Consider the following 22,956-nt stretch of genomic DNA (forward strand, 5'->3'; position numbering starts at 1 on the left):
TATTTTTATCTCCAAAATGTAGTAGTGAATATATTATTCTTGGAAACACAATAATTTTCATGGGAAGCTCTTCCCATAAGGGTGAGACAGAAAAAAGTCAAAACGCTGAAATCCCCAAGTTCACTTTCTTGTACAAGTCTTGGCAACTCTTCAGAACAACCTTACAGAACAGAAAAATTAGTTTCTTGGGATTTTAATGGGTTGGGTAGTAATTTAGATTTCTAAACAAACCGATGAATCCATTTCACACCAAAACTATGACAGAGCTTAATATAATTTACAATGTATGCAAACTTTAACAAACTGCAAATGGCAAAGCAGAACAAAAACAAAACAAAACAAAACAAAAAGCAAAGTGGTGTAGGTAAAAGGTGAGCTTTTCTTTTTACCTTTCAGGTTCACAGTGATGACATCATTATCGCCAACCAAGTATCCACAAGGCAGCAGCTCAGGCACTTCTAGGTTATGGGATCGAATTAAATCTCCTATACAGTAGCTAGCAATACAGTCAGAGCTCAGACCAAGACTAGAGGATGTATCAATTCGGAACACATATTCCTAAAACAGTCCATATACACATACAGAAAATAAATAAATACATTTCAAAACAGAGCTTCAACTCATCTGGAACAAATACAATTTCATAAGGATGTAAAGCTGCTTGTCAAGTACTTTGATTCACAGTTTTGTCTATTGTCATACCACCCTGGATATACCCATTTTTTTTAATCTCAGAAGCTGATAGGGGTTGGGCCTGTTTAGTACTTAGATGGGAAACCACTTGGCATAGCCAGTGCTGTAGGCTTTTTGGATGGAAAGATGGCTCCGTTGTTAAGAACACTTGCTATTCTTCCAGAAGACCTGAGTTCACTCCCAGCACCCAAATAGCAGCTAAGAACCATCTGTAACTCCAGGCCCAGGGGATCTGGGTCATTTTTTGGCCATCAGGCATAGATATGGCACACACACTTATGTGCAGAGCACTCATACTCATAAAACAAATACATTTTTAAAATGTGGACACAGTGGTGCACAGCTATAATCCCAGTACTCAGAGAGGCAGAGACAGGTGGATCTCTGCAAGTTCAAAGCCAGCCTCCTCTACAAAGTTAGTTTAGGACAGCCAAGGCTTCACAGAGAACCCTGTCTCAAAAACAAACAAACAAACAAACAAACAAAAAAAAGCCAAAACATATTTTTAAAAATGGATGGACTATATAAGAAGTGTTATATTAAACAGTACAAGGACAGAAATCTTTCTATATTGAGATGGGGTGAGGGGAATCAGATACATTTAAGCTATGAAAGTTAAGTAAAACACTAAGAGGAGAAAAATGTGAAAAGTGATATAAGGCTGTTTTCAAAAACTTACCTTAAAGAGACGCCTAATAACACCATCTAAGACATCCCATTTGGTTTTTCCACTAACACCAATGGATCCTATCAAATATGCCTGAGACTTCTGGTCCTTAATGAAAACAAAAAGGAGGTAAGACCCAACAGTGTTAGGACTCCATCAACTGTACTTTCCATAAAAAATGTATTAATGTAGCTGCTATTTAATTAATATTGAACACGGTGGGTTATATAAAATAAAATATATCCTAGTGAGTTAGTCAACCAAGTGAATAAAATAATAGTGAGGAAAACAACAGAAAGGAAAGAGCTTGGATGACACAGTAGGCAAAGGGAAACTGGTGTGTAAGCTGTTCAGAAGAAAGAGAACGGGACAAGCATCAGAGAGGAGTGTTTGTCATAGTGATGCACTTGGCTCACTCACTCTTCCTATGAGAGTCTGTGCAGAAGGAAGAAATAGGAGAGAAAATGGATCTTGTCAAATAAGTCTAGAATTTCCTATTATTATTTTATTTTTTTTATCTTTTAAAAACTAAGCACACAGTGTTTTCAGTTTCAACTGGATTTAAAAAAAAAACAATGCATCATTAATAACTGGATAACCCATGCTACTGTGATATTTACCTATTGAAAAAACAGGTGTGATTTTGAATTTATCAGAGATTTTCTAAGAACCCACAAGAGAAACTTATGGGACTCATTGTGGAGCATACTTGAATAGTAGAAATGACAGTCTCTTATCTAAGTTATTAATACAGTGGATTACTGAATTCTTTTTCTGGTAATAAGAGAAATGCAAAGATTTTGTCACCTGTAGTTACATTGGAGTATCTTTTTCTGTTGGAAATAATAATTATGATACCAGTGGGTAGAATTAATAAATACATTAGAATCCTGGTTTCAATAGTCTAGTGGGCATTAACACATAGTAAAATAATCATTGAGCCAAGCATTTAGAACACATGAATTCTACAACACATAGCATCTACCACTTCACTAATAATGGGATCAGAGATAACTCGCACAGCCGACTCCAACCTTCGGTCTCTTTAGCTGTAATATTTAACACAGGAAGTGTAAGTGATCATCGCCATTTTAGCGAGATATCATCTGAGTTAGAAGTCAACATCTTTTTAAAAAATGCTGAGCTAAGTTTTAGTACTGTCAGAGGCTAAATATTTATGTTCCCCAAATTAATCTCCTGAATTCCTTATCTCCAGGATAGCGACACTAAGCAACATCTAGGGCTGCTGCAGACCACGAGAGTGAGGACATCAGGATAAGATTGGCGTCTTTGACATAGCCTCTCTATTCATTCCAGAGATGCTGAGGAAAGGCACCATGTGACTCAAGGACGAAGTTGACTATGCGCATCCCACAGTGCCCACACCGATACCCAAACTGTCTATCTTGGATTGTCTGCCTCTAGAACTGGTAGAAAAGGACTTCTAAACCCACCACCCCCCTGTCCCTTTATGGTGGCAGTCCTCACATGCCAAGGAAACTCTCATGGGCTGCACTGGGAAAAGACGTTGGAACACATTGTTATTTGGGTTATTCTAGGTGGGAGAACTTTCTGTCTAGTATGTTTATAGTGCAGTGAATACGTGAATACGGGTGCTGAACTCGGCTTTAGATCCAGCTGCTTTTCAATTAGAAGCAGTTTAGGTTTCACTGAGACCGTTAGACATAAATGCCCACTTGGGAAAAGTGGACCCAAGTCTGCAGCTCAGGTTAAGATCCTCGACTACTTGCAACATTGTCATAAGCAGTGCTTCATTTGTAAAACTCAAGTACTCTAATTATTTTTAACCTTTGAAATATTTTACTATTTCAGATTAAAAATACAAGTATGTATTTTGGGCTACTGAGTAACAATTCAATTAAACATCCCATTGTGTTTTAGCACACAGAGTCAAATAGCATCAATTTGAATAAAATACTTGAATACAGGTGCTAAGTTGTTGCCTGATTAGGTTGGAGTATGTTTAAAAAGGGCATGAAGAAGTGTCCTTATCGGGCTTTGCAATATTGATGTCAGGAGACCATCTCTACGGCATCTAGACTAGTGATTATCTTACAGCTTCCTGTTTGTACAATGATCACACAGCAGCTTTGGTGACCTGTGCACAGAGATGTCCTTTCTTTACTGTCTCTATCCTTTCATCTTATATAACACACTCAGCTGGCACCATTGCAAAAAAAAAAAAAAAAAAAAAGAAAAGTAGGATATCTACAAGAAGAAACCCTCAGATTCACAACACATTTAAATTCATAAGAATTCTCATTGGTGGCTTATAGATAATATCAGATTAGTGCAATACCTTGGCTCGACCATAGCCCTTGCTTACGGAGACTATAATTTTCACACTGCGGCCATCCTTATGTCCAGTCGCATCACCAGTGTCATCTAGCAAAATATCTACAAAATTAAAAGGAAACACAATCACTAAGAAGTACCATAAGCTGAGTTGCTACCTGCCCATCTTTTCTCCCTCATTCAGTGTAAATGCTGCTAGTGGTACCTATTTCCCATGCTAGCCTAACTGGTTAGAAAATCCTCAGCCCTCAAGAGGACTAATATTTCAATATTAATATTTCAATATAAAAATATTAGAAATATTCTAATAGTTACTAAAGTATGCTAAATCTTGGTAGCATTTGTAAAAACAGACTTTTAAATGAGATTAAATATTAAATTTCAAAATATGTCATAGCAGATAAATGTCCAATTTGGGGAATTGGTATGGAAAACATCCCACATATATTTTTTCCTTCAGCAATGATGAGATTATTAAGTCATGCCTAATATGAAGATAGTATTCTGTGGATAAAGATAATTTAGTTGTGTGCTAAAGGATGCACGTTTCTGACCCAATGTTAATTTCATACAGATAAACACTGTGACTATTATCATTACCAAAACAATGTATTAAGATGACTCCTAAAAACAGGATGCTTCTATTTTTGTTTCTTTGAGACAGAGTCTTGCTGTCTCACAGTCTAGCCTGAAACTCATAGCAATCCTTGACTCCTGGGTCCTGGGAACACAGGTGTGAGCTACCATTCCTTCCCAGAATGGCTTCTATTATATCAATAGAAGTAAAGGAAGGGACAAAAATTACCTTTAAAAAAATAATTAAAGATAATATTATTATTATTAAGATAATATAATTAAAACCAAATTTTAGAGATATAGTACATAAAATTTTTATTCAAAGTTGTTTTATTATTACTTATAATTATTAATAATTATTGTTATTGTTATCATTGTTGTTGTTGTTGAATATAGGTTGAATTTAGGGACTTATGCATTCTAAGCAATTCTCTCTCATGGAGCTCAATCCTGGCCCTCCCGCCCCTTTACTGAAAAATTTTAAGCCTTTAAAAACAATCTTTACTAGAATTTAACTATTTTCCTGGATGATACTGTCATAGTCTTTTTCCTATTTGCCTATTCTCTTCAAAAACAAAATTTTGTAGAATTATTTCTAGTCATTCTCTAGCAAAACAAAAACAAAACAATCTATGATGTATTTTTTTATGATGTATTTTAAAATGGCTGCAATAAGGATGAAATTCTCAAAGGATAAAAGTGATTGACATTTGAAGAAACAGAAATGCTTTCCACCCTAAGGAATATATATATTGAATTATAAAACTTATCCTATTGAGATATACAAATACTAGCTTAAGAAAATTATTTCTTAAAAATTATTTCAATTCTTGTTCCAAATTTTGGAAGTTTAGAGCAGCACACCATTGGTTGTCCATATTTCAACTTCTTATAATTCATAACCAAGCTTTCTCTTCAGTCTCTTGCTCACTCACTCATAAATATCCATAAATATCCAGTTAATACTTAGTAAGCATAAAAATAAAGTCATCAGGACACTGAGATGCACATCAAAGTTGGAAAAACTAAACTTCTTGCTTCTCTGGATGCATGTTCTTAACAAAGTGTTTTCAGAATGTGCTGGAAAAAAAACAGGGCAGTGAAACAGATAGGAACTGATTGGACAAAGTCCTAAAAAGAAAGGACTTCCTTCAGGAGGTAGGGTTAGAAAGGCTGAGAAGTTCTAGGCAAGCAAAAAACCAGAAAAAAAAAATTGATTCAGTCAACAATGAAAACAACAACAAAGGCAAGTGAAAAGAGCTGTGCGAACTTTTAAGACCTGGGTATGAGTTTGGCATAGTGGCACACGCTTGTAGTCCCAGCACTTTTGAGGAAGAGGGCAGGAGGACTGGGAAGGCAAGACCAACCTTAGCCACATAGTCAGTTCAAGTTACCACTTTTGGGCTACTGGGATACTACAGAAAAGCCTGTGCCTAAAGCCACACCCACTAAAGACAAAACATTTCCGGAAGTTCTAGGAACATGCTCCTGACAGAGGAAAAATAGAGACCAACGGGAGGGAGGTCAGGGAGTCCTCTGCAGTGATGCTGAAAGGTAGTTGTCTTACAAAATAGGTAGAGCTTGATTGCTGGTCTCACATGTCTATGTTCACTTCATGTTATGTTAGCTCTTAAATCTAAGCTTAACACTCAACATTTCTCTTGACAACACGGAGTCTTTGGCCTTTACATAGATAGATAATTAAAGGAAAATTACGTCAATACCTCAGTCAGTGCCTCATCTAGATCTGAGCTTAAATACTACTTCTACTTGTTGAGTATGTTGTCTTGACAACTATGACCTCTGCCATTTTCCTAAGATTTGGTTTACTCCAGTGTAAAATGGAGTGGAAACAGCCTACTTTGGAGGACTATTGAAAGAGAATTTTTTTTAAACAAAACAAAACACCTATTTTACATGGCTCATAAGTTTTGCTGTCTAAAACATTTCTTCTTTCTCTGTATGCACAATATTAAAATCCTGCTCTTGGATTGTCTCACTCTGGGTCTTTCCATATCACCTGAGGTAACAATCCCCAGATGAATATAATGAATTATTTGTAATTGTTTAGTGGAACACTAAGCTACAGTACCAACTGCTTATAAAGCTTGTTTGCCTGACTTATTAGAAGTGTTTACTGTTTTTCTGGATATATAAATGAAAGAAAGTATTTTTATAGTATTTCTTTTATATTATGAAAGGCCATCAAAGTAGAAATTTAAATATCCCGACTTTCTTTAAAGACGTTATTTAATAAAACTACAATGAGTTTCAGCATTTAATATCATTTCTTTATATTTCTTCTTCTCATCCTCAGATCTTGTACATCCTGGTACAATTTAGAAGAACCAGTTCAGTATCTTGATTCTATGACACTGTGTAGTTACCAAGGAACATGTATCTCATTGGTTTCCAGTGTCATCTGGTGGTTGTGCCATGCAATTACCACAGATTCCCATGTAAACAATTCATAAAGGAAATTCTACGTCCAATATTGAATGTCACAGGAAGAGTTATACCTGATAACTGAATTTTGCATCAGATATGAAGATGAAATTATGTCATATGATTCTATTTGAAATTAAATCAGAACTGTACCCTTGTCCTATCACTCGTATGCTGAATACAATAAGAGAGTCCAGCATGTTCTTTCCCTTTGTTGAAAATTTAATAGAGCTACAGAAAGGGTGATACAGAAGCCAACATCACCAAGGACAGCGCAGTCAAATTTAGAAGTTGGCTCTGGACAATGAAAACTCTCTTCCCCAGCATGGACTTATTGTTACCTTCACAAGCACTGAGCACCACAGAGAATATTTATTCCTATTCATCCTATTCATAACCATAGAAGTACTTCACCATGCTTTTTTTTTTTGAAAACTGATAAGAAAATTGTATCTCTCAGATTTTGTATTAGAGAATGTACTTGTAAATTTACCAAAATAAAGTTCCAGGACTTGGACGTTAGAGGCAGCTGGAGCTCTGTGTATCCAAGGCCAAGTGGCCTGTGAAGAGAGGACCAGGCCAGCCCCTGTCTCCCCAGAACTATTGAACTAAATAAACAAACAAAATAAATTGCTTTATGGGATAATTTTTTTTAGCTATTTCTGAGGATTGGTGTGAGGATTTTGAAGACAGGTAAAGGTTTCCTGATCTCAGGGTGGTCCCAAGCATCTCTGAGAAGAGTAAAGTGTAAGTGGACCTGGATCTGGTCATGCTCACGCACTGACTCACCTGAGGTAACAGACTCTGTGATGTTCAGGTTGTTGAGCGAAAGCCCTAAGGACTGGCGAGAGGAAGAGGAAGAGGCTGTGCTTGAGGACTCAGATGGAGGCCTAGCAGGCTTAGCTGTGTTACCGGTCTCAGCCTTCAAACGATCATTTTCAGCCTTCAATATTTCAATTTCGTTCTGGGGTGAAGATGTAAAATGTTTAAAAAAAAGAAGCATTTGAGAAAAATGGGACAAATTTCATATCAGACTTAATTTGAATGCTACTTAAATACTACGGTAAAACGTACAACAAACATAAATTATGAAAGCTGGATTCCATCCCAAAGATGAAAAGAAAACCCTTTCCCTTCCTTTACATGCATGAGTCATTCCATTTTTCCAGTACAGACACAATTATGAATGTCATTATTTGTGGTACTGGGTATCAAACCAGGTCGTGACATGTACAAGGCAAGCATTTTATACTAAGCTCTGTGTTCCCCATAATGTTGTTAAAATATATTTTTAGTAAGTTTTAAAGTTAAGGATATAGCCTAATATCTGAGAGATTGCTTTGTAAGGTTCTAAATTCAATTTTTGGTACTGCAAAATTAATTAATTAATTAATTAATTAAAATAAAAGGGCTGAAGAGATGGTTCAGCAATTAAGAATAGTTTGGGTTCTAGCACAGATGGAGTAAGTTGGCATGTAACCCCCATTTGGCATGAGTGGAGGTGGAGGCAGGGGGCTCACTGTGCCTTGCTGGCTTCTCTGCTACCCATGAAGCTCAGGGTGATACAGGACATTTGATCGCTGGCTTAGTTGTATGCACACAGATGTGCACACATGCGCAAATACATTCACGCAGACAAACAAGCTAAATCTTAAAGAATGTAACTGAAATAGGTCCTAATATTCCCCCTTTTGGTTTCTAAAGATAATTTAATTATGTGTGTATGTGTGTGGGTTTGTGCTTGAGTGTGATGACTCCAGAATGCAAAAGAGGCCATCAGATCCTGCAACCGGAATTAGAGTTTCAGGAGTTGTGAGACACAACTCTTGGGTCCTGGTTGTGGAACTCATGTCCTCTGGAAGACCAGAAAACAGTCTTAATGCTGAACCTTCTCACAAGCCCTAACGCTACTTCTCCTTTGGCAGGATGAGAGATGACTGGGATTGGAGCGTGTGAAGTGAAATTCGCTTTTATTTTATTTTTTAAAGAACAAAAATATGTTAGACTTTCCCAGGAAAATATTGCCAGTCATACTTATGTGAATTCATGTAAAGTAGAGAAACCAAGCAAAGAGAGCTTAATTATAAAGTGATTTAAAGGTCTTCAGCATCCTAGCTCACAAAAGGGGGGAGTTTTTGTTTTGCAGAACAGGGCACTTACAGGCATACAAACCTTGGGAACCTTTCTGTTAACCTCTACAGCTGTTGGTAAACCCGCTTAGCATTTGCTTTTCCTATTTCCAGAGTCTGGGGAACCGAGTCATCATGGCTTTACAGTAATAAAATGGAAGGAGTCAGAGCACAGACCCTTTCTGAACTTAGACTGTAGATGCTTCTGAAAGGTCAGAAGCTCTGCGTCCACAGCCAGCATCAGAATAGCTACTGCCTCTGTATCCCAAAGCCTGTGATGAACGTCTCTGGTTTTCCTTTCTTTCTTTCTTTCTTTCTTTCTTTCTTTCTTTCTTTCTTTGCTTTTCAACAGAAAATGGGCAAAAGAACGTCTTTTAAGAGCCAACACAAAATTAACTAGTGGGAAAGTAAGAAAGCAAAAATCATGGTACTTTCTTAACACTTGACTCCCTGCCTGAATCCGTTCACTTGCATGTGCATCTTGAATAGTCCTTGAGTATAAGTGCCCCATTTGGCCTCCCACTGCCAACTTGGATTTCAGCAAATCTCCCTTTTAGTACTTAACAGCTGAGATGCAACTGAAAAGGAAATAGAGTGTGGTTCCATAGTGGTTTTAAAAGTAGAATTTGTTATTTAATGACTATGATGACTATGAAAAGAGAAAAGGCTTGATTTTTTTTTTCTGTTTGTTTGTTTGTTAGACTGCTTTCATCTCTCCATTTTGTCCCTTGAAGCAGCTGTGGCACTGACCTGCATCCGGTTCATGGCTTCCCGGATCTGATCGAGATGATGAGCTGAGCTGAGGGCCTCCAGCCTTATATCTGTTAATTTTAATTCCTTTTCTCTGAGCTCACTCTTCAGCTGCAGGATGATCTCTGCCTCAGCTTCCGTGCACTCACAGATGCTAAAGGAAAACCAAACACAAAGTGGAGGAGGTCAGGGCAAAAGCCAGGGGATTAGGAAAAGGAATGGCTCTCTTAAAGGCCGGGCTTCAGTGATATCCACCAGGTACAGAAATTATTTGTGGCTGGCAAAACCTACAGAAAAAAAAAAGAGAGGGTTTTACCAGCACTCATCCAGAGGTTCAAAACTGAAAACAGCTATTTTTTCTTTTCATCTCTTTGTCCTGTTTCATGAACTTTAAAAACAGTCTGGTGCTATGGGATGGAAAGCGGTCCTCAGAACTCCCTGGTGGCTGACACAAATAAAAGTCATCGCTACATTTCATAGTGTATTTGTCAAGGGGCTTAACTTCCCATTTGTAACATGAAAGTCTCCCTTTTAAAAGCCAAATCATTATATTCTCAGAATGTTGATTTTTTTCCCCCTTTATAAAACTGTGCACACTATAACCTTATTTGCCTCCATGCTGTCATTCAGTTTTGATGAAAGTCCAATATAAACATTGTTGAAAATAAATTACAGAGATTAGTTTTGGACATTTAAATAATGGATGAGTGTTACATAAACTTCCTGTTGGACTCTGAAGACTTAGGAGATCACAACTAATGAAGCTAAGCCACCGATTTCCACCCACGCCAGCAGCCTCGCTGGTAGCTGTCTGAAGGTCACATACGGTATATCAAAAGATTCCTTTATATCAACTTGTAAGATTTCCACTTAAAATCTGAAGACTTAGGGAGTTGATACAAAAGGACCACACCATGTTTTCCTTATGTGAGTGGTGAAATTATGCAGTCAAAGCATAGTGATATAATAGGCATTGTCACTCCACATACAAGAAAAACTTGCATTAAATACATTATAAAACATATGTAGTTATAACATCAATAACTTTTTACATGCTGTGATTGATTTCCTTATACTATCACATTTTGGGTACCATAGATATGTCATGTTATCTAGTGCATTCAAAGGCAATTAGATTTTTAGGTTGGTTTTGAGAAACTAACTTTTAGTTGAAAAAATGAGGAACTACTCAAGGCTTGTAACACATGCAAAGGATTTTAGAAAAGGAAAAAAAAAGCCCATGGCTAGGTTAGAACCTGTGTCTTTACAGTCTCATGCAACACACTCTTTTACCGGGATCTATGCTTGTAGATCACAGGGCCATTGTTTCGTTTCTTGGGTGGCCAGACAAGGGGCGACCTGCACGTTCGCACAGTTACACAGACACTTGGATAAATGCAAGTAAAAGAGAATGCTTTAGAAAAGCGTAGAATGAGATAAAAGAAACATAAGGAAATATAAGAAACAAACATTATTTACCATTCCTAGCAAGAGCGGAAATGATTGGTACAGAAAGATGCTGTGTTTGTGAGAGTGAACCCGAGCGCATTTAGGACATAGTCACGGGCCTGAGCTGAAGTCAGTTGCCAGAAGTAGGTCAAAGTTCTACAAAGGGAAGAACTTACGCTGAAGCCGACTGAGAGGGCTTCATGGATGTGGAGCCACACTCGCTGGCATTGTGGGGTAGCTTGGGGGAGGCTGGCAGGGACGAGTCTGTTAGCTCTTCAATGTCCGAATGTGAGGAAGGCGGCTTGGTGGACTTTTTCTTTCCAAAGGCTTGTTTGAAAGAACTTCTCAGCTGCAAGAAGGACAGAAATTATGTCTCCGTTCTTCTGAACTCCGAGGCATTGGCTTTGGGGCGTTAGTTTGCAGGTGCCATCCTAGCCACTGCCTGGGGTCAGTATATGGAAGCGGAGTATTAACAATGGCGGCACAGTATCCCTAAAACATTAATACTGTGCTCTGTGTTTCCCCTTTGTTCTTGTATTAATACAGCACAGCGCAAACATGGAGGGCTTTTAAATAGTGCAAGGTCAAGGGCATGGCTGTCAGAGCACTCATTTAAAACTAAGTACCTTGAAGGGATCTCTGTTCCCAAGGCTTCTCTCTTCAAGGCAATTTGTTTTAAATGGCCACTTTAGCAGTACAATCAAGTTATATCCTGCTGACAGTACAAACTTAAAAAGCAAAATGAAACCAAATTCACCTAACACTTCATTAATTGTGGGGTTGTTTTTTTTTTTTCTATTCAAATGTCCAACCCCAAGGCTACTTAGAACCAGAATTGGTGTCCCCTACAGCTCTATTCAGAAACTGGTCTTACATTTTATTTAAAATTTGAGATTAAAATGAAAAGGCAACAAAGAAAAGACATCCAAGGTAATCTGTTTTTAAAAAGTATAAAAGCCTGCTGCCAAAATGAATAGTATTCATGCCAAGGCAGGGTATTTCGTATAGACGCATGCCAAATGCCCACGGCTCATATTACCTCACTTCCTCTAGAGTTCACCTTGCAGAAACATGAAAGAGTGTGCAATTACAAATCAAGGGAATGAAAGCTGATCAGTATTTTAAAATATTACCTGCATAAACATTTTTTTAAAACAAAAAGATATTTGTTTGCATTATTTACACAAAGCACCAGTCAAAAAGTCTCAACTAGTTTTGAGTTTAATCGAAAGTCATATTTAATGGGAATGCTGACTCTGGTCTCAAGGAATCACTAGAAATTCTGTTCTTTACTGTAGCATAGCACCCTTGTTTGTTTTTTAGTAGCTGATTAATATTATCATAAATTATGAGAAAAATACCTCTAGTTTATTTAAGACACAGTTCTTTTAATGTTCATGTCTGTATTCCTACTATGGTCCATTTCTGTATTCCTACTATGCTCTGTTGGATATGGGTATGTATATATATATATATATATATATATATATATATATATATATATGTCAACAGAAAATAATTTAATTGATTTCTTATGAACTGGTGCTTTATTCTCTGTACACACTGTAGAATTCAGAGCATGGGGGAAGGTGTAGGTTTCAAGATTTCTTCTTTCTCTTTACCACCTTCAATTCTCTTTTCCCCCTCCCACACCCATCTTCCTCCTCCTCTCCATCATGATAGTAAAGCCCCGCTCTCAGCCCCAGCTCCAGCACGCATGCTCTTCAACACCAGGTCTCCTTAATCCTAGGAGAAGCACAGGAGTTGAGATGTTGGTCCCTGAATGGGGCCTTGTCAACTGCTGGAGATTTCTAAGGCCCTAAAGGAAAAAAAAGCTAAGTCCTTGAGTCACCACAAGTTCTGAATTCAAAGAGAGAGGATGTCTTACCCAGTTTTTCTTTTTCTTTTTCTTGGAGTCGGCATCGTTACCACTGCCAATGCTGGAGTGGCTCGTGGCGCTATTGATACTAGAAACACTTTCAGAAGAATGCTGTCTTCTGAGGCGGAGATCTAGCAACAGAGAAAGGGTGTCACATTCGTTCACTCATGGTCTCAGTCTGGAGACATGAGGTGTATGGTCTTAAAGTTCAGTAAGGCTTTCTATGACTCAGGCTGGTATAGTTTTGGTCTGATGCATTTATTAAAGTATAGCCATATTTGTTTTAATCAGATCTAGCCAATGGACAGAACACTCTCCACAGTAGAGTGGAGAGTGGGATATGACTTTCTCACATACTCTGGTGCCTCACCTTTGACCATGTCCCCTGGAGGGGGAGACCTGGTGGCACTCAAAGAAAGGACAGCAGGTTACCAAGAAGAGACTTGATACCCTATGAGCATATACAGGGGGAGGTAATTCCCCTCAGGAACAGTCATAGGGGAGGGGAATAAGGGGAAAAGAGGAGGGAGGGAAGAATGGGAGGATACAAGGGATGGGATAACCATTGAGATGTAACAAGAATAAATTAATAAAGGAAAAAAAAGAAAAAAGTAAAATGCAAATTTTCACAAAAAAAAAAAAAAAGAAAGAAAAGTTATGTTTCCCCTGGTCACAGTGGTTTGAAGAGTTTTAAGTTTATTCCAAAACAGAATTCCTCATCTCAAGATTTTTACCAATACCTAAATCTGACATTTCCAAAATAATTTGTTTCTAATAATTAGTCCCATGGAGCAAATGGAAAATTACAAAACGCTAAGAATGAATTCTGTCTTCTTAATATTTGTGCTATGAATAAAGTTACCAAGGCCAAATGCATTAACTTTCCATTTCATGGACTCATAGTAGATTAGTGCCAAAACAATCCTTGCACGTCATGCAAATGCATCATCTTACAGGTGAGGAGCATGAACTGCAAAGATGTTTTGTAACTTGACCAAGGTAAGAGAAGGGGTGAGGGAAAAAACACCGACAGACTTTTAATTTAATTAAACTGTCTTTCTTGTGTGTGTGTGTGTGTGTGTGTGTGTGTGTGTGTGCGCGCGCGCGCACATGTGTGTGTGTGTGTGTGTGTGTGTGTGTGTGTGTGTGTGTGTAAGAGAGAGAGAGAGAGAGAGAGAGAGAGGAAGTAGGCAATTTCCTTTTTTGTTTGTTTGTTTGTTTTCTGTTTTTCAGAGACAGGGTTTCTCTGTGTAGTCCTGGCTGTCCTAGACTCACTTTGTAGAACAGGCTGGCCTCAAACTCATAGCGATCCGCCTGCCTCTGCCTCCCTAGTGCTGGAATTAAAGGCGTGTGCCACCATGCCTAGATGAAGTAGGCTATTTGTAAGTTAAACAGATAATGAGTTTAGTATAGAATAATACAATTGTATATTATAGAACAAATATTCTATAATAGTATTCTATAATATAGAATTAGTAAAATTCTTACAAACACAGTCCTGGTCCCTGTCCCAATATAAAATAGTAATACCGAAAGCAATGCTTAATATGCTCCTGATATACTTTAGCTACAAAATCTAATCTTCACATGGTCACACAAATGAAAAATGGTGACGTGACCATTGGTCCTACATTAATTCTTATATCTATTACATGGCTGAGTTATAGTTCTAGAGTGTATGCGTTTCAAGAGAAGAAATTTGGAGGACAACGGCAATTGGTATTGAATTCTTTTCAAGGGCATCTACTCATCCTAAACAATTAAATTACAGCAGTTAGAGCTATTAGAATTAAAACTTAAATTGAATTTTACCTATTTGCAACAGACTGATATTGCCAGTGGGACACTAAGAAAATTTATAAAGTAAAAATTGCTTTTAGTATATAATAGTATTATATTTAATTTGCCTCAATATAGATAAGTCTAGCAAATCAACACTTCAGTGTAACTTGTACAATGTCAAAAGTTACTATATAGCACTTAAAAAGTTTCCATAGAAATAACAGCATGAAATAAAGCTTGATCCATTTGTCAATTTAATAAAGAGTCAAAAGAGCAGATGGCAGTGAGCTGTGATTTGTGCTTTGTAACAAGTGAATGTGTGCAGAGGGTTGTGTATGCAAATAAACAAATATCTTCATAGTCTTCATCGTCATCTACATACATATCAATACCTTAGTATTTCCAGCAACATCATCATATTGACAAATTTTATAGGAAGGTAAAGTAGCACTCTTTTTTCTTAATCCTTGGAGTCTGAGCTCACAATAATTTTTAACAGTAATGATAAAAATATTGATTACTTTTAAATGCCCAAAACATTCCTGATTTGAAACCTAGATCAATACATTCATATGTACTGTTCTCACTTGACAATAGGGGAGGATGGCGTCCTTCAATGTGTGACGACAGGATAATATCCATATTTCAGTTTCTGCTACTGTGGGTCATGAGCTTACACACACAGGGTCCAGCTTTTGCTACCTTAGGGAGGGTCAGTGCTGATGGGTTCTAGAGACCTTAGCATACACAGAATGAATAGCTCGTGTTCCGGTTCTCCTATAGAGACCCCGTTTATAAGGGCATACATTTGCCCTCACTCATTTTCCATTCCCAGTCCTCTGCGCCACCGCTGCCTCTGCCCTGCTGAAGAGAACAATACCGCTTACCTGAGCTACTGCAAGGACACTTATCAACTCACTCACTTTCAAACCATGCAATAAGCAGGTGCTAGGATGCTTGTTTTAGGAGAAAATTTTCACCATCTGCCTTCCTTTAAACTTCTTAGTGGATTCTAATTTTCATGAGGACAAAAAAAGATTCTGGCTCCTCAATAGCACTCACTCTCTGTATCCCTTAGGAATCTGGTCAGTACTTATGATTCCATCGAGGTTCAACACATTTAACATTGCCTCCTTATTTTTCTTGCATGAAATTCAAAAAGACGCCTAGCTCCTTAGTTGTGCTCCAAGGCCTTCTGGGAATGTTCTTCCACAAATCACTTTAGATGTTTTTTAAATCTTCCCTTAAATGCTGATATAATGAGAAACCCTCTCCTGCCTATGCCACCTTGTGGTCTATTTTTCCATCCCATTGACCATCTTAGAACTATCTGGATATGCATATTCAACTGTGTGAATGGCAACATACAGTCCTTCCTACCTGTCCCTCACCAGACAGAATGGCCAAAGGAGAAAACTGTATCTATTATTTTCTATAGCCAGCACCTATATACACAATTGTAGAGGAGGAGATAATGAATACATGGGGCCAAGTGTATTGTACTGTATTATAAACTACTTGTATTGTAATGTAAACTAATTGTTCATTCAACATAGCCATAGTCATCTACCATTATTCTAAAAATATTTGCTGTCAACCATGATTTTACATATACACATACACACACTTGTACCTACATATATACATATATTCACTTATACACACACATATATACACACATCATGTGTCTGTAAAATCACATACATATATACATATATAACTTAATTAAAATTGATAGTTAAGGGAAAACTGATACTATATTTTGGTAAAGAAAAGAAAATTTTCCATACTTTTAATTTTCAAGCTTTTAACATTCTTTGTTATAGTTTTCAAATATATTTATATACACAAATATGTATATATTGGTACTCCTTTAACTTAAATGTATTGTAAACTACTTGATTTAGTTATTCATTTCATTTCCATTTTTAAGACACAATATAATACCAAGCATACGAATTTAAATATATATAGTGGTAGGCTCACTTATCAGACTGGTAATAAATATGATATATAAACTTAGAGAAAAATAATAACAGGTTAACAGGTGGGATTTTTGCCACGTTGGCCTCTTTAAAAAGTGTTGCCTCACCGCATATGTTTTTCTTAAGACTAGGTGTCAAAATGTAGAGAAAACTGTAGATAAAAAGTTTCAAAGACAGTATTTCAATCTCATTCACTGATTACCCAGTGGAAAGATGCACGGTTTGCACAACTGACTACTTTATCATGCTGTCAACAGAATGCAAACATGTTTGTAGTCACAGCATTGGAAGTTGTTTCAATATTTTAGAACTACATATCATTCTATGTAATCAACTGTTCCATTTTTGATAGTTCTAAAGCTATCTAAAGCATTTTTGTATTTTTAATACTTCTGGATGAATGTAGACATACTTATTATCCACCCCACATTTCCAAGCAAAGAAATCCCTGTATTTGAATTCCAGCAGATACATTAAGCTACCTGTTGCCTAAGATAAAAGGAAATCCTTCCAGAAAGTTTCGCTTCAGTGCCTTGTGTTGTATTAAGGAAAGGATTAAGCCCTTTTAAATCCCTTCTGGACCTATTTACGACATGAAGATTTAGAACATAAGCTGCTTTATTATAGCTCTGAAATAAGCCTTAAATATGCAGTAATTTTCCATGCAGCATATAAATCAACTCCCACGCATGAAAAGTTGCTGAATTCTTAACAAAAGTAGCTCAAGAAAATGAGTCAAGTCTTTCAGAGTAAGTATATGTTCTGATATCTTTCCTGTAAATTCAAATTTAGATATATAATATTTAATTTTGTAATTATTTTCTGTGAACTTTGGGTAAGCCTCCTGTCCATATAAGATTATCAACACAGCTGGGCATGGGAGCATACACCTGTAATCCCAACCCCTGGGGAAGCAGAGGTAAAAGGATCGCTGTGAGTTCAAGGCCAACCTGGTCTACAAAGCGAGTCCAGGACAGCCAAGGCTACACAGAGAAACCCTGTCTCAAAAACAAACAAACAAACAAACAAACAAACGCATCACCATAGTCACAGTACAATGTAAGAGACTTTCTAGCATAATTTAAGAAAAATAGATTTAATAGATTTAAGGGAATGAATGTAAATATGAATACTATTTTCAGAATTATAGCATAGGGACCTCTTCCAGTTTTGGGGACTATGAGGCTGGCTTTGGCTAAATCCTACAGTTTACTCACACGTTTTATTTTTAACAAATAGGGGAGGATATCAGAAGTAAGAAGGCTCTCATCATAAAGTCAGGATAGAGAAAGGTTTCAATATAAAATGCACAAGGCAACACAAAAGCAAGAGACAAAGCCAAAGCAGAATCTAAAACATAATCACTAATCTCTGAGTGTTTGTTGAGGGAGTCAAGCTGGTAAAGAGAAACTGCGTGACGTTCAATACTTTGCATTTCTCAAGGTAGACAATGGAACCCTGGGTAGTACACGTGCTTACACTGGTTTTGATATGAAAGATGGTGTAGACCAGCGGTTTATAACCTGTAGGTTACAATGCCCAAAGACCATCAGAAAACACAGATATCTTACATTACAGTTCGTAACAGTAGCAGAATTATAGTTGTGAAGAAGCAATGAAAATAATTTTATGGTTGGGGGGGGTTCACCACAAATGAGGAACTGTATTAAAGGGTCACAGCATTAGGAAGGTTGAGAACCACTGGTGTGGATTGTGAAAGGGTTTTCATCCATGTGGTCCTGGGGATTAGAATTAGAGCCCTGTTCATGATGGACAGGCACCCTTTGACTGAGATACATCCCTGTCCCTAAAGAAGGAAGACATTAAGAAATGTAAAACCTGTGTAGGAGTCTGCAGTCAGAGTTCAGGAGAGAGACAGTGGGTGGTGATGAAGGCAGAGAAAAGTGACTATTCAAGAGCTATAAAGGCATTTAGTCAATAACACCTGCAGATATATTGTATCAGGAGAGTCACGCTTATGACTGACATGTGTCATATCTGGCTGTAAAAGAAAAGAGGTGGTAATACTGTTTCAGAGACAAAGAATGCTGAAATAGAGTAAATGAAGTGGAAAGATGACAAGTTGGAAATGTTGAACTTCAAGTGACAAAAAGAAATCCAAAGATACCTTAATGGGTTTCTCTCTGCCATCAAAAAGCGAGCTTGGCTTCAAGGCATATTAGACAGCTCTTGGTAAAAGCAGTAATTATAGGTAGGACAGTCGATGCATTCATAGAATTTTGGACAGAACATATACAACCATAAGGTTCAGAATCATAATGGAGGAGAATTTAGGATAGTAATAATTAAAAATGAATACAAAAGGATGAATGGATATTTGACAACAACAACAACAACAGTTGAAGGGAATTAGAAGGACTAGAAACATCAGAATAACTCAGGAAAGGACCCTAGCAATGGGCAAATGGGACCACATGCTATTTAACCGCCTCTGCACAAGAAAGAAAACCACCGGGCAAAGTAAAGAGGCAGCCTACTGAATGGGAGGGCATTTAACCCATGCTATACTTCTACCAGGAACCTAAGATGGAGAATGGTTCCAGGACTTCAAAAGATAATTGTGAGGCCTGAGCGATGACTGGGTGGTTAAGATCCTTGATTGCTCCTTCAGAGGACCTAGGCTTGATTCCCAGCACCCACACGGCAGCCAACAACCATTTGTAACTCCAGTCCCATGAGATCCAAAGCTCTCTTTTGGCTTCTGTGGCTGCTATGTACACATGCGTCACACAGACATACATACAGGCAAGACACACATATAAATAAGGAATAACAGAAAAATTCAAATGTTAAATACCAAAATATAAGCCACCTAATGAATAAGTAGGGTAATGAATGTAATAGGCAGTTCTCAAAGGAAAAAGTAAAAAAAAAAATAGACAATAAATATTTAATAAACTGCTCAATATCAGTAGGCATCAAAAAAAAATTAAAATGCTTTGAGATCCCACCCCACTCTAGTCAGAAAAACTAGCATCAAGATCATCAACAATATATGCTGGCAAAGGTGAGGAGAGGATATTAGTCTATAATATTTTATGAATTAAGTATCATATAAGTCACTACTGGTTCTGGGCAGAATCGCTTCGGTGGATGGGTGGAGAAAGGGGCGTCATACAGTGTGTTGTCTGGGCATTAGTAACTGAAGGTGATGAAAGAGTGCAAAACAATTTTCCAGAACTTATCTGAAAATGAGAAAACAGATGATAAGGCTCCCAGGATTTAGGTCAGGACTGTAAATTGAAGGACGAATGATAATTGAAGGCCCTGCTGATAAGGTCAGGGCCCAAACAGATAGGGAACTTATGGAAAGAAAACAGGACTGAAAGGCATGGGGTTGGGGAGTGACTCCCAGAGGCCTGAGGATGAAAACTGGACACATGACTCCTGGTTCTTTTAAAACTCCTGTCCCTTCTCACTGCCTTTGCTCCCAGTGTACGTTGGATCTTGAGTAGCATGTTCATTGTGAGACTTGGTGTGCTTGAAGTCAGATATGTGCATATTAACAACTCTCAACCTACTAGATTCGATCTACTAGATCAAGTAAAAAACACAAAGGTTTGCATGACTGTGATATAGGTTCATAATCTTAAAATCACTTGATAATGAAAGCTAATGCTCACGAAGTTTAGAATTAAGACAGCAGCCTAGCATGACTGTCTTCTGAGTGGCTTCATCCAGTAGTTAATAGAAACAGATGCAGGGAGCCAAACATAGGCGGAGCTCAGGGAGCTGTGTTGAAGAGTGGAAGGGTATAAGCTCCTATAGGATCCTCTAACCTGAGCCCATAGGGGCTCAGAGAGGCTGAACCACCAACCAAGGAGCGCTCATGGACTGGACTTAGACCTCCTACACATATGTAGCAGATGGGTAGCTTGGTCAGCATGTGGGTCCCCTAACAATAGGAGTAGGGGCTATGTCTGACTTTGTTGCCTGCCAATGGATCCCTTCCTCCTAGCTGGGCTGCCTTGTCTGGGCCCAGTGGGAGAGATGTGCTTAGTCCCGCTGTGACTTGAGGTGGCTGGGTGGGTTGGTACCCCTTGGGGTCCTCCCCTTCTATGAGAAAAAGGAGAGGGGGCAGGAGGGAGGGTGGTGCGAGGGTGGGAGGAGAAGAGGGAGGGGGCAGGGAACAGGTTGCAAAGAGATGACATTAATAAATAAATAGGAAAAAAAGAGAGAATTCTGAACAAATTAACTCAACTTACTATAAAAGGTAGTACACTGATTATGCGAATTTTTACTGTTGCTAAGGCATAAAACTACTGCGTACTGTATGAGATGGCACCCAACATGGTGTTAAGTATACCTTTGGGAGGGTGGTCCGGGCCATTCAGTGCACCCTGAATAGCTGCCTGCGCAGCAGAGTTCTGGGCCTTCAACATTTCAATGGTTTCCCGTAGTTCTATAAGTTCAGATTCCTGTGGAATGAGAAGAGTTGCAAAGTTTAATGTCAAGAAAGACTATATCGCCTTTGCTCACAGTTTACTGTCAAACGCTTTGATATTCCGTAGCCCTAAGTTCTGAAGGGGTCATATACTTGGCTGAACTTGTCCGACTGGATCTAAATGTTTGTCAGCTTAGGAAGGAATTTTAAGGCTCCTATCCTCTAAAAGTAATCTCAATAGTCCATAATCCTTTCAAACGGAGGCACATAGCTGATCCCTTCAAAGCAATTCAAGATAAACCGTCACTCATTTGAACATTACCAATGCTAATATTAGATATTACATATCAGTATTTCAATATTACATTATGTTGGATTTACTGTCCAATGGAAACCCTGATTTTAGATTTCTGTCTGAAATGCTTTGAACCTTGGGGATGGATTCTCTGAATTCAAGTCTAAAGCCTCCCAAACTCACTTCTTTGAAATGTCACCTGAATATGTTTGGATGGTACATTAAAGTCACCTTAGAATTATGATTTTTTTTCATGCATCATTGACTAGAAACACATGTAATGCAATGGGCATTAAATTATAAAGAATGCCAGTGTCTTTTCTCGATGTCTGCTAGAATAAAGCCTAGCAATTTCATTGCAAAAAAAAAAAAAATGTGTTGCATCAAACATTAGATTGCCCAGCAATGATTCTAATCTTAGGTAGTAGACACTGCAAAGGCTGGAAATGACAGAGGAAATTTGAGTAGAGACATATTTGGTGCCTCATGTTTGTTTCTCCTTCTCCTTCCTATTTTCTGAGAAGGGGTTTCAGTCTGTTGCACAGGCAACAGTACAATGCCTCAGCCTCCCAAGCTCTGGGATGACAGTCTAGGGCATCATGCTGAGTTTTATCTGTTTGTTTTCTTGACTGTCTCACATATTCCTGATAGACACTGTTGGGTTCTAAAAATAAACTCTTGTGGTATTTTAACAATTTATAAATAAAAAATGTCATAATGAAAACTAGAAGGAAATTACTAACCTTATATATAGATGTTGAAATAACCCACTTTAAGCATTCGTTTCTCATAAGGGAAACGTCACACTGTAGGCGATTTGCAACCCAGTTCATCATAATCACTTAGTCTCCCCAACTTCCACACTGTGTCCCTTGCCCAATTAGCAGAGGCAATTTCAGTGAAATTTAATGTTTCCACTTGAAACCCCTGAGAGATAAAGTATTTACTGGAAATGGATTCACATAATTTAAAAATTAATTTTATAGCCAGTGCTTAGGTGAGTGTTAAATTTTAATTAAAGTCAGACTTTCATCCTTGGGTTTAGAATCAATGATGCTTGTGCTGCAGATTTAAGAATCTGCTAAAATATTTGGCTCTGGCTTTACAGGAAGAAATGGAAATACGATCTTATGCAAATGTCTAATAATTGAGCTTAATTTTGAGTTAGCTGAGTTATTTAAGTGTCACAGCTATAATCTCTTCCAGAGAAGTCATAAAAACTTTTTTTTTTTTTTGAGATAGGATTTCTCTATGTAACTCTGGCTGTCCTGGAACTATTTCTATAGATCAGGCTGGCCTTGACCTCACAGAGATTCCCTCTGCCTCTGCCCCCAGGGTGCCATTATTAAAGCTGTTCACCACCATGTCCATTTTTCCTATAAACTTTTCAAAGTGATTAAGAGTAGAATAGCCAAAGAATGTCTCATGTTTAGTATACCTAAGAAAAATGATCATTCTGTAAAATTAAGGTTCACTTTGAAAATCTCAGATATTACTAGATTAATTATTATTTGTTGTGGCTTAGTAAAACTAAGTGAAGAATAGCTAGGTAAAAAATATCTTTACTATATAATTTGTGGAAACA

General features: G+C 37.7%; 1 protein-coding gene across 8 annotated transcripts in view; it reads right to left on the bottom strand.

Moving 5' to 3' along the window:
• NAV3 (neuron navigator 3) overlaps positions 1-22,956 on the bottom strand; it is a 718,489-nt gene that overhangs the window by 22,232 nt on the left and 673,301 nt on the right. For all 8 annotated transcript variants that reach the window (XM_084796372.1, XM_084796369.1, XM_084796370.1 and 5 more), the window contains 8 exons: positions 20,999-21,110; positions 12,914-13,035; positions 11,202-11,374; positions 9,577-9,730; positions 7,487-7,661; positions 3,681-3,778; positions 1,373-1,468; positions 390-558 (listed from right to left, as the gene is read on the bottom strand). In XM_084796372.1, coding sequence (XP_084652498.1) covers positions 390-558; positions 1,373-1,468; positions 3,681-3,778; positions 7,487-7,661; positions 9,577-9,730; positions 11,202-11,374; positions 12,914-13,035; positions 20,999-21,110 — 1,099 coding nt within the window. The remainder of the gene's footprint in view (positions 1-389; positions 559-1,372; positions 1,469-3,680; positions 3,779-7,486; positions 7,662-9,576; positions 9,731-11,201; positions 11,375-12,913; positions 13,036-20,998; positions 21,111-22,956) is intronic.

Source organism: Acomys minous (genome assembly GCF_964271855.1).
Source record: "Acomys minous genome assembly, chromosome: 9".
NCBI classification, from domain to species: domain Eukaryota; kingdom Metazoa; phylum Chordata; class Mammalia; order Rodentia; family Muridae; genus Acomys; species Acomys minous.